The 12,821-nt window shown below is 40.0% G+C and overlaps 1 protein-coding gene across 1 annotated transcript in view; it reads left to right on the top strand.

Moving 5' to 3' along the window:
* Window positions 1-12,821, top strand: part of Myo1d (myosin ID) — a 295,270-nt gene that overhangs the window by 172,770 nt on the left and 109,679 nt on the right. The window contains exons 17-19 of the mRNA XM_042693144.1: window positions 2,270-2,493; window positions 6,079-6,223; window positions 6,643-6,747. Of these exons, the coding sequence (XP_042549078.1) occupies window positions 2,270-2,493; window positions 6,079-6,223; window positions 6,643-6,747 (474 nt within the window). The remainder of the gene's footprint in view (window positions 1-2,269; window positions 2,494-6,078; window positions 6,224-6,642; window positions 6,748-12,821) is intronic.

The following is a 12,821-nucleotide window of genomic DNA, read 5'->3' as shown; positions in this document are numbered from 1 at the left end:
CCAATATATATTACCACTGATATATGTAATAATGTCTATAGTATTGACTTTTTTGGAATGATGATGAAACAGGGTTTCATTGTGTGGCCAAACTGGCTACACAATTTTTCTCATTTTTTACCTGGGCCTTCCTGGACTGAAAATTTCCTATTTATGCAATATAAGCATGAGCCATCTGTGCCCAACAACTTAAACTTTCCTATATGATTATTAGGATGATAGAAGTTAAATTGACAGTAAGAAAGATGAGTCTCCACTTTCTGTAATTTTGGTGGTTTTCTAAAGTTTCAACCAGGAAATAACAGTACATGTACATTACTTATAACTATGACAGTAAATACCAGAAGATACATCTAAAATAGCTTGTACAGAATGAGACTAAGAGGGATGAGGTAGGGTTAAATGGGTGAACGAAGAGTACTGTCTGATTATGAGTACCTTTGTACTATTTGATTTTTTTTTCAACAACACAAAACCTAAATAAACCAACAACACAGAAGAAATGTTAAAGACCATCCTTGAAAAGCACTTAAAAAATGTTTTGTGGAATCAGTAGAAGATTTTACCCAAGTGAGGCAGCAGTGGCTCACACCTATCATCCTAGCTAGTTACTCAGGAGACTAAGACCTAGAGAATTACATTTCAAAAGCAAAAATGTCCATGAGACACTATCTCTACTAGCAAAAAAGCCAGGCTAGAGGCATGGCTCATGTGGTAGAGCACCAGCTTTGAGCAAGAAAGCTGAGTTCAAGCCCCTGAGTTCAGCGGGGGGGGGGGGGGGGGGGGGGGGAGAATTTAGCCCCAAACCATAAGTGAGCCACAACCATAAATTTACCCTCCTATTGTATTCTTTCTGTTTTTCAAGATACTGAAAAGGAGGCCTTTATTTTAGCCCTTGGGTAGGTGCATAGCCCAGCCATCTGTACATTCAGATACAGAGAAGAGCCACTGTGACCAAAAGGCTTCAGTGCTGATGCCACCCGAGGCAAGGAATCATTTCTGTAGTACTCACTGTCTTTTTGAGTGCCCTGTTTATACATCAGCTCTGAATGCCCATCACAAATTACTTGTACGCCATGTCTCCCTTCTGTGTTACAGTTTTTCTTGGAGGGGCTCCTTTGGGGACCTCTTCCCATGTCATTTGCAAACCTGTGGGCACTGTGTCACAGGCTGGAAGAACAAACATGGCAAGCACATGAGGTGCTTATGGAGTCTGAAGAAGACTAACCCCAAGCAGCTGAACAAAAGAAGCAGTTCAAAAGTTCCTCAAAGGAAACTGATATACACAGATGGGGATTTAAGGAGACATATAGAAAGCCCTATGGCATCTGCAGAACTCATACTGTGGGCTTTGAATTAGAGGGTAGAAATCTTGGCTCTTTCAGGTCAGAGACAAGGGAGGAAGAGAATACAACAACCAAGCTGAGAAATGACATGGATATTTAAGCACAGCAATAACTAGAGGCTGGAACATAATGAAGGTGCTGTTTATCAAAGAAATCAGAGTAGTTTGGGGTCACAGAGGCTGTGCATCAGAAAGGACTCATATTAGAAATGTGGAAGGAATGCAGATTTAGGGATTAAGAGGCTGTGGGACCAGAGAGGAACTAAAGGTCACATCAGATTTTATACACATACACGCACACACACACACACACACACACACACATACACACACATATACATGTATGTATCTTGATTAGAAGCTTAAATTGAGACTTTTATATGTTGTCATCTATTTCTCAGCCCTGAAAATCTTAACAATCTATTCGTCTGATATTGATCATCTGTTTGGCACTTTTCCCAGGAATACCTCAATTCTTGGGCCATGTATATTGCCACTACAGAGAAGTGGTCCACAGGTTGTACATGAATCAGTTTGTAAATTCAGAGTAACATATTAGTGGCTAGTCTGGCAAATCTGCATAAGCAAGGTTTCACAAAGGAATGTGAAGTGCTTAATGGCTTTTGGCTCTGACTCTTCTTGCTTCTCTTCAGCTTTCCTGAAATCTTTACCTGCAAATACTTACATTGTGGGCTCTCTCAATTTTGTGACAAGTTACTATAAGACCCTACATCAAAACCAGCATGCACTCCCAGGATAGCAAGCAACTATACATTTGGAAGAGGAGCAGGCACAGTCATGAATGCCAGCGCCCTCTGTTGGTGGCAGGGAGAATCAGCACACTTTGGCTCTGGCTGGTCCTGTTGGTTACACAGGAGCTTCTAGGTCTGTAAACGTTTTCCTTTGTCTTCTTCTATTGTGAAGGTATGGCGGGGTACCCTGGCTCGCATGCGATACAAGAGGACCAAGGCAGCTCTGACAATAATCAGGCACTACCGGCGCTACAAAGTGAAGTCATACATCCATGAGGTGGCCAGGCGTTTCCAGGGGGTCCAGACCATGAGAGACTATGGGAAGCATGTGAAGTGGCCAACTCCTCCAAAAGTTCTGCGCCGCTTTGAGGAGGCCCTCCAGGCAATTTTTAATAGGTAAGAACTTGTTGGTAAGTGTCATATTCATTTTTGGCAACACACTTGACATAAGAAATTATAATGCCCGCACCAGGATGTTGGCTATGAGGACAGGCCTTGAGTTCTAATCCCAGGGGGAAAAAAGTTATTCATTATCTTTTTTTTTTTTAAAGAACACTTGGAGACATGCTGGTATGCTCCTGTAATTGCAGCACACAGGATGCTGAGGCAAGATCAAGAGTTCAGGCCAGCCTGGCTACACAATCAGACCCTATCTTTAAAAAAACAAACAAACTAATATATCTTGAATATAAAACAATTAATTTGGGGCTGGGAAGATGGTTCAGTGGTAGAATGCTTACCTTGTATGCATGAGGCCCTGGGTTCGATTCCTCAGCACCACATAAGCAGAAAAAGCCGGAAGTGGTATTGTGGCTCAAGTGGCAGAGTGCTAGCCTTGAGCTGAAGAGCTGAGGGGCCCAGAGTTCAGGCCCCACAACCAACAAAAATAATAATAATAATTAATTTGTATTTCTGTGCTAAATTAGATGTTACCCTTGTTAGGTTTTGGTCTCATATACATGGTAAAAGGTAAATAAAAAATACGAAATGATTCCTCATAAAAAGTAGATCAGCTGGGCACTGGTGGCTACTCAGGAGGCTGAGATCTAATAGGATCATATTTCAAAGCCAGCCCAGGCAGAAGAGTCCCCATGAGACTTGTATCTCCAATGAACCACTCAAAAACCAGTAGTGGAACTGTGGCTCAAAGTGGTAAAGTGTTAGCCTTGATCTGAAGAGCTCAGGGACAGCACCCAGGCCTTGTTCAAGCCCCACAACCAACAATAACAACAACAAAAGGCTAATGTAGAACTACTGAAAGCAGAAGTATCTCAACTCTCCATTTGCAGATACAATACCATAAGTGTTCATTTTCAGCTTTTTATGTGCAGCTGAAAGTTTTTTCATGAATGGTATTGGCAATGTACATTGTTACATAATTTAAATTACTTAAATGCATTGCTCACTGATTTTTTAAGTGAGATATGTAGAATATAAAGTTGAAACCTCCATACTGCTCTGTCTTCCCCAACAAACCTTTTGCATGAGAAGCATGGTAGAATGGTCAAAAACACAGGTCCTGGAGGCTGGGTTTATATTCTGGCTTTGCCACTGGCCTAGCTATGTAATATATGGCAGATTTCTTGGTGCCTCAGTTTCCTTCCCTGTAAAGGATCAAGTAACAGCATCTGTCTCATGGATTGCTGAAAGGAGTATGAGTAAATACAACTAAGCATTTTACATAGTGCTAGATACAGGCTGCACTATGGGCAGGGTATATACACAGCCACATACTATGTGGGCTTTTTTCTCCCTCATTTTTAGTTCTATGGCTTTACTTAAAAATAAGTCATGCCAAAAAATCAAGGGACAATGCTTGGTCCCTGAGTTCAAGCCCCTCCCTTCTCTCCCTTCTCCCTCCCTTCTCTCCCCTCTCCCTCCCTTCTCTCCCCTCTCCCTCCCTTCCTTCCTCCCTCCCCCCCCCTCTCTCACACACACACACACACACACACACACACACACACACACACGGATAGGGAGGGGTTGGGTTGGGCTAGGTGGGGGGTGAGGGGGGAAGATGAAAGGAGTGATATCAATCCAGATGCATTGTAGTTATTAACTGACTTGCTGAATGATAATGTCTTTGCACAACTAAAGTAATAAAAACATAATTTTTAAGTCATAGGGACAAGTCCATAGTGCATATTTTTAATGGCTACAGAAGACTAATTTGTTTTATTCTGTACTTTTAGCCCAAATAGTCTTTTTTATTATTTATTTGTACTTTTTTAGTAGTTATAGGGATTGAATCCAAGGCCTTAAATGTGCCAGGCAGGAGCTCTACCATTTAAGCTATGCTTTCAAACCCTTTTTGCACTGACTATTCTTCAGACAAGGTCTTGCTTTATGCCTGGGCCAGTCTGGCTGCAGTCCTCCTCCACGTGCCTCACCATGTCACTGGGGAGGACAAGCGCATTCCACTTTGTCCAGCCATTGTGCTTTCCTAGTAGCAGGGATAATAGGCTCATACCATGGGGCTCAGCCATTGGTTGAAACAGTACCTCAAAACTTTTTTGCCCGGGCTGGCTTCAAACTGCAATCCCCTGATCTCTACCTCCCAAGTAGTTAGAATTACATGCTTTAGCCACCACTTCTGGGTGAATAGGCTTCTTTTTAAGTTTTGAGATTTATTTATGGCCTAGAATTGTTCAATTGGTGTATTGTGTAAAACTCAATTTGCTCATTCAAAAAATATTTACTGAGTGACTGCTATGTTGAATGTATTAGTTGGCTTCCAAGGATATGGTAACAGACAGGAAAGGATGGGAAAGGTAGCCCCAGCTTCCTCAGGGATCAGAGTTGATTAATATATGTATTCATCTGGTCAAGAGTTGGCGAGCTTTTCCTGTAAAAGGCTAGTAGTCAATGTTTTAGGCTCTACTAGATATATATGGTCTCACATATTCTTGTTTTGGTTTGATTTTGGTTTACAATTGGAAGACTTGGCACAAGCTATAATTTACTCCTAAACATGATTTTTTTTCAATCAGAGTAACACCAAGAGAAGTGTGTTAAAGGATTCTACTGTTAACTGCGAATATTTTTTGTTTTTCTGGAACCTCTGTATATATCTAACTGTGTTTTAGGATTGTTCCTCTTCCTCACATTAATTCCTTTGTAATTGAGCCTGCTTCAGTGCTGTCCCTCCTCATTTCATTGAAGCTGTTGGTCTTCTTTATGGCTGCAGCTGTTCTTAGAGGCACATTGTTAAAGTTGGTAGAAGGAGTGATAAGGTTGAGGAGCACCAGCAGCTCTCTCTGGTACTTAATTTCCCAATGTGCTTTGTTATGGTGTGGGGGGGGGGGAACCTCTGGAATCAGTCAGGTGTAGGCCTTATCCTAGGACACACCTGAATGGATGATGAATCTATTATTTCTGTGCCCTTAAACTCAGGTTTGCATATTCTTTATCCAAAGTGCTTCAGAATTTTGAAATATTGACATAGACTTTTCAGTTGAACTGTGCTCAAGGAGTTTGGGGTTTTTGGATAAGGAATGCTCAATTTGTATTACAAGAGCTATGTATCACTAGTGTCTCATTGCTTTCAAAACACACAAATCACAAAACAGGTATTACAAAATATTTGCATAAAACTATTGCAGCCAGGCACTGGGGGCTCACACCTGTAATCCTAGCTATTCAGGAGGCTGAGAGCTGAGGATTATTGTTCAAAGCCAGCCTGGGCAGGAAAGTCCGTGAGACTCTTATCTCACAGAAAACCAGAAGTGGCGCTGTGGCTCAAGTGGTAGCCAGCCTTGAACTGAAGAGCTGAGGGACAGCGCCCAGGCCCAGAGTTCAAGCCCCACCAAAAAAAAAAAAAAAAACCTATTGCAATAACTTCTGTGTACATTTTGTAGGCATTTGACCTTTTTTTTTTTTTTTTAGCATAGTGTGCAATTACTTTGGTTTCATTTTATTTAAATTCAAGAATAAATGGGATCATCTTGCTAAAGCCTGTACCTTTTGTTTATTTGCTTACAGGTGGAGAGCAGCCAAGCTCATCAAGAGCATACCTGCTTCAGACCTGCCGCAGGTCAGGGCAAAGGTAGCAGCCATGGAAATGTTGAAAGGTCAAAGGGCTGACCTTGGACTCCAAAGGGCCTGGGAAGGCAACTATCTTGCTTCAGTAAGTCCAATGTGTAATCTACTACTCCTTTTACAAAGAAAGGAATTTTTTTCTCCAGAATTTAAAAAAAAAAAAAAAAACACTTTCTGAAAAAAGCTACGTCATACCACATGGATTAAGTAAACGCTGTAACCTGGCCTTAGGCCATTTTAAACCTTCCCTTGCATTATTCAGCAACTATTTTTAATTACCTCCTTTTATTATTCCCAAAGATCCATTCCATCCTCTCTCCCATTTCATAATTTTAAATTGTATAAGTCTTTGATGTTACAACCCTTTAGCAGCCTGACATCTGGGGTAAAGAGATAAAAGTATGCATCTGAAATATATAAGTGGAGTTCTAAAGCAGAATTCTGAAAGGTTGCCTCTGCACCTGAAATGCTGAGCATTCTCATTTCATTCTTTCCTTTCTCTTTCAGAAGCCAGATACACCTCAGACCTCAGGCACTTTTGTCCCAGTAGCTAATGAACTGAAAAGGAAAGACAAATACATGAATGTCCTCTTTTCCTGTCATGTCCGTAAGGTAAGGCAAGCTTGAAACAGACACTTAGGGGTGGGGGTGCGGGGGTTTAAAAAAAAAAAAAAGAACTGATTCAGATGAAACCCACTTACTTAGACCTGCAGTAAAACATGACAGTGGTATATAACACACTACCCCGTAAGTAAGCCACACTTTTCCATGCTGAATAGTGTTAGTGCTAGACGGCTGACAAGACTAGTTTTCGAGCTAGGCTGTAACGGCTTCCTGAGGAAGTAAATGTTTTGTTGTTGTTTTGTTTTGTTTTAATTTTATTTTTACCTTTAAGTAGTTGTGCAAAGGAGTTGCCATTCAACAAAGTAGTATATGGGAAAAAGGAATATTGATCAATACCCTCCCTTTCATCACTCTCATACCTCCCAACCTAATCCTTAATTTTCTCAATCTTGTTGGATATGCATTGAATTTTATGACTCTATTTTCGCCCCTTCCTCCATTTTCCACCTCCACTTTGGAGTACCTGATTCCTGGTATTTATATTTTTATAAGTTAGCCTTTCTAAGGTCAGTCCTGGGGCTTGAGTAATTAAGTCTCTTGTAATAACTATTTCTTTCAAAACAAGTTAGGAGGACATCCTTGAAGTCCAGTACTTCTATCTAACTGCTGTGTGTCTTTTGTAGTGCCTGTAGATCTTCTCTGTATTTACGTTCATTTAGTGCTTTTTTTTTTTTCTTTTTTTGGCCAGTTCTAGGGCTTGAACTCAGGCCTGGGCACTGTCCCTGAGCTTCATTTGCTCAAGGCTAGCACTCTACCACTTGAGCCATAGCACCACTTTCGGCTTCTTCTATTTATGTACTGAGGAATTGAACCCAGGGCCTCATGCATGCTAGGCAAGCACTCTACCACTAGGCCACATTCCAAGCCCATCATTTAATGCTTTTATTTATTTTTTTTTATTGTAAAGCTACTATACAGAGGGTTACAGTTACATGAGTGAGGTAATGAGTACACTTCCTCTTGAACATTGTTACCCCCTCCATTGTTTCCCCCTACCATCCCCTCCCTCCCTCCCTTCCCCGAGGTTCTTTTTTTTTTTGATTGTGATTAAATGATTACATAATTTCAAAGTCACAAGTTCATTCTAACTTCCCTGGAGCAAATTGTCTACCACAGTCTGTAATATATAACAGTGTTCACATGTTATATACCATATTTGTGATCAGCAGCATGGGGATATTTAGTAGTGGTTCAACCAGATGAGTGGGAGTTCTTTGTTTCTTAAGTCCTGTTAGTTTTGTCGTATCACCTAACCTTTTGGATTTAGCATCCACTTATCAGGGAGACCATGTACCGTTTGTCTCTTCGTTCTTGGCTTACCTCGCTCAACATGATTCCTTCTAGCTCCATCCATTTCCCTGCAAATGCCATTATTTTGTCATTTCTAATGGCTGCATAATATTCCATTGTGTATAGATACCACAATTTTTGGATCCATTCATCTGTGGTGGGGCATCTAGGTTGTTTCCATATCCTAGCTATTGCGAACAGTGCTGGAATAAACATGGAGGTGCACGTGTCCTTGTATATTGGTTCCTGTTGTTCAGGGTAGATGCCTAGAAGTGGTATGACTGGGTCGTAAGGGAGGTCAATCTTTAGCTTTCTAAGGACCCTCCAGACTGCTTTCCAAAGTGGTTGTATAAGTGTACATTCCCACCAGCAGTGTAATAGGGTTCCTCTTTCTCCACATCCCCTCCAGCATTTGTCGTTGGCTGATTTGTGGATGTGGGACATTCTGACTGGGGTAAGGTGGTATCTCAGGGTTGTCTTTATTTGCATTTCCTTCACCACCAGGGATGATGAACATTTCCTCATGTATTTCTTTGCCATTTTTATTTCTTCATTTGAGAAGTCCCTCTTTAGTTCCCTTGCCCATTTAGTAATTGGTTTGTTAGGTTTGGGAGGGATTAGTTTCTTGAGTTCCCTGTATATACAGGATGTTAACCCCTTGTCTGATATATTGCTGGTAAATATTTTTTCCCAATTAGTTGGTTGTCTTTCTAGCTTAGTTGCGATAGATTTAGCTGTGCAGAAGCTTTTTATTTTAAGGTAGTCCCATTTGTCGAGTCTCTCTCCAACTTGTTGTGACCCTGGGACTCTGTTCAGGAAGTTCCTTCCTGTGCCTATTAGTTCAAGTGTCTCTCCTACTCTGTCCTGCAGTAGTTTCAGAGATTCAGGTTTAATGTTAAGGTCTTTAATCCATTTTGAGTTGATGTTGGTGCATGGTGATAGGCTGGGGTCCACTTTTAGTTTTCTGCATGTGGCTGCCCAGTTTTCCCAGCACCAGCGGTTGAAGAGGCTGTGTTTCTTCCATTGTATGTCTTTGGCTCCTTTGTCGAATATCAGCTGGCTGTAGGCCTGTGGATTTATATCTGGATCTTCTATTCTGTTCCATTGGTCTTCGGGTCTGTTTTTGTGCCAGTACCATGCTGTCTTTGTTATTATAGCTCTGTAGTAGAGTTTGAAGTTCGGCATGGATAGCCCTCCCATATTGTCTTTATCCCCTAGAATTGTTTTGGCTATTCTAGGTCTTTTGTTGTTCCATATAAATTTTTGGACTGTTTTCTGTATTTCAGTGATGTACGTCATTGGGATTTTAATAGGAATTGCATTGAATTTGTATATTAGTTTTGGAAGTATCACCATCTTTACTATATTAAGTCGGCCTATCCAGGAGCATTTAATGCTTTTAAAACATGCATTATGGTTATTAGCATACTTCAATGTTACTAACCTGGAGGTGACACAAAGTGGAGACAGAGATGCTACGCAAAAACAGTTCGAGTACTTGTTAAAACAGACTGAAAGTAGGTTGTCTCTAGGGTGAGAACAACAGGTCTAGAACTTATTGACATTGCCTATGAGAAGTTATTACCATAGGCCCAGTCTATAATGCTGTGGTTTGGTCACCAGTGAGTCAGGAAATTCAGTTACAATATTTTTTCTGAAACTTGTGATCTCATCCTCCATTTTAATTTTCCTTTGCATTTCCCCATCACTACTACTAGCTGCTACCAGTCAGTTACTACACTCCATAGTCTAGTCCTGCACTTTGAGATCCAGAAACTGTATTTTATCACCTGTACCTAGAGCTAATCAAACAATCAAAAAAAAAAGGCTTTTGCTAATCACATTTACCCATCCACACAAAAAAAGTGTAAGGCACATTGCTTATGCAGTATGGTTGTAAACATAACAAAGCAGTGTGCCATTTTTGTAAGTCCTATGCCTAGTATCTAGTATCTGGTATTCCAGCTTTTTTTCTGGTTAAACGGAGGTAATCTCTCAGATTTTGCTGACCAAGCTGGCTTCAAACCTCAATCCTTAGCCACCTCTTTTCTGGTATCTAGATAACTGGAAAGTCAAATTACTAATCAGAACAATTAAAGAGGGTTGCATGGTTTTAAGAATTAGGTCATCAAGCACAGAAAATCCTGGTATCTCTTATTCACTGAGAATTAATTTATATCTGACCATTTTATCCTGGGTTCCTATGGATAAAAACTGAAAATTTCATGCTCCTGTGGTTCAAAGTTGAATGCAAAATACTCTTTCTTCCCACTATAGCTTAGATAATATCCTCTTTAGAATCTTTTAATACCAAAGATACACAAGGCCAACTTAATGCACTTTCACAGAGCCCTGTTCTTTATGCTTTGATTCTTTTTAAAACGGCCACTTTCCATTAACCACAGTTAAAAAGTGTTCTTTAAGGTGAGAGACTTCTGCAAATAGCTCCTCTCACCCACACTGTTTTCTCTGTCTGACTTTCTGGGGAAGCTTTGTCTCTGACCCCCTGTGGCTCTGACTAAACCTATAAACAGATCATTTGAAGTGTTTAGAGAAAATACAGAATGGTAAGAATTTTTTCTTGTTGAGGGTTTTAGCTTTGGGTAGAAGAAACAAGATGAGATGTTATCTAATACTGAATACATAGTCCAGTTTTTCTATTACTTTATGAATTTAAATGAGAGATGATGTTCTGTGTCATACTCAAATGTGGGGTTTACATATGTCTATCGGATTTTTTTCCTTCTTTTTTTTTTGTTTAATTTGTTTTGTTTTTGTGACAGTCTTAGGCCATGAACTCATGGTCTGGGCACTGAGCTTTTTTGTTTAAGGATAGCATTCTTACCACTTGAGCCATAGCAACACTTCCAGCTTTTTGGTGGTTAATTGGAGATAAGAGTCTCACGACTTCCCTGTCCAGACTAATTGAAACTACAGTCCTCACATCTCAGCCTCCTGAGTAGCTAGGATTACAAGCATGAGGCACTGGCTCCTTAGCTGTTTTGATGTAACTAAGTTCCACAACCTAAGACCTGATATCTTTCCTACTCATTTGATTCGTTTTAAGGATGATTTGAGTTTCTGAAGCAGAAAGTAAAGATTAGTGTTGTGTTCTCTTTAGACATTGCATTTTCTGTATATAAAATAACCTTTCTAAACAAAGCTTCAATATGATTGCTACTTTGAAGATTTTTTCATTTATGTTTTATTTAAATGTATTCTTCATGCTACAATACAACCCTTTAAAATCAATCAAATACATAGCATTAAAATGCTTTCTCAGAACTTATCCAATTTAAATGACAACCCACAATCACAGCTTCTAAACTTCTACAAGGCAGCTTCAATATCTAAAAGAACACAATAACAGAACTGGAATGAAATCCCATCTCAATGCAAATTTAAGAAAAGTGAAGAATATTATCAGACTTACCAAAATGTACTAAGATACTATTATTTAATATACCTACTTTTTAACTCTCTAAACTTGTTCCCGACACTGAGAAGGTTTGTATTTCTAATACCTGAAAGATTTTTGTCATTGCTTTATAGATTAGCTTATGTTCATATCATAGAAAGACATATGGGCATTCCATTTTGACTCTAGAATGACCTTGAAATTTTGCAATAGGGTTTTAAAATCATTCTTTTGCATCATATTCATGCATTTCTCAATTTGCTGCCATAAAAGATGTGGCACATTGCTTTTTCTTAGTACACAGATTCTGTTAAATGGTCTCTGCTCTCTGTTCTCAGATTGATGCAAATGGTGGTTAGTATTCTACAACATGGCTTTCACAGAACCAGTGTTTTGTTGAATATTAATAACTGTTTGTTGAAAAAGTTTCCATAAACTAAATACGTTTGAGAAAACTAGGTTTAAACATGCTGTTTAAGAGCCAGGAGGGCAAGAAAGTCTATGAGATGCTTATCTCCAATTAAGCACAGAAAAGCCAGAAGGTAAGCTATGTCTCAAGTGATAGAATACTAGCCTTGAGCAAAAAAGCTCAGGGAAAGCCAGGCACTAGTGGCTCATGGCTGTAATCCTAGCTACTCAGGAGACTGAGATCTGATTATCTCAGTTTAAAGCCAGTCTCCCTAATTAACCACCAAAAAACTGGAAGTAGAGCTCTGGCTGTGTGGTAGAGTGATAGCTCTGAGCAAAAGAGCTTCAGGCACTGTGTTCAAGCCCCAGGACTTGTATGCACGAATGTATACACACTCATATACACCTCCCCCCCCCAAACCAACTGAACCGCCTAACTTTTCTTTTTTTTTTTTTTTTTTTAATTTTATTTTATTTGAGAGCATACTGTACAGAGGGGTTACAATTACATGGGCAGGATAACGCATGCTGTGCAAAATGATTTAGGGAAGCTCTTTTTTTTTTTTTTCTTGTCAGTCATGGGGCTTGAACTCTGGGTTTGGGCACTGTCCTTCAGCTCTTCAGCTCAAGGCTAGCACTCCACCACTTGAGCCACAGTGCCACTTTCTGGTAGTTAATTGGAGATAAGAGTCTCACAGACTTTCCTGACCCGATTGGCTTTGAACCACGATCCTCAAATCTCAGCGGTGCCCAGCTTAGGAAAGCTCTTTCACACACCATTTTCCCCTCTTTTGAAAAGCACCAGGCCTCTGCTGTGGCCAAAGAGATGCTATGTGTACCTAGTCATCAAGAACAGTAATTCCCTGACACACAGGCTGTTTCATACTTCATTACTGACACCATTTTCTGTCAGGTTGAAGATTAGGAAAATAGGCTTTGGATATAA

Source organism: Dipodomys spectabilis, unplaced genomic scaffold (genome assembly GCF_019054845.1).
Source record: "Dipodomys spectabilis isolate Male_0828 unplaced genomic scaffold, ASM1905484v1 ptg000004l, whole genome shotgun sequence".
Lineage (NCBI taxonomy): Eukaryota > Metazoa > Chordata > Mammalia > Rodentia > Heteromyidae > Dipodomys > Dipodomys spectabilis.
The sequence above is the reverse complement of the archived record's forward strand: the minus strand, read 5'-3'. Positions and strand labels throughout refer to the sequence as shown.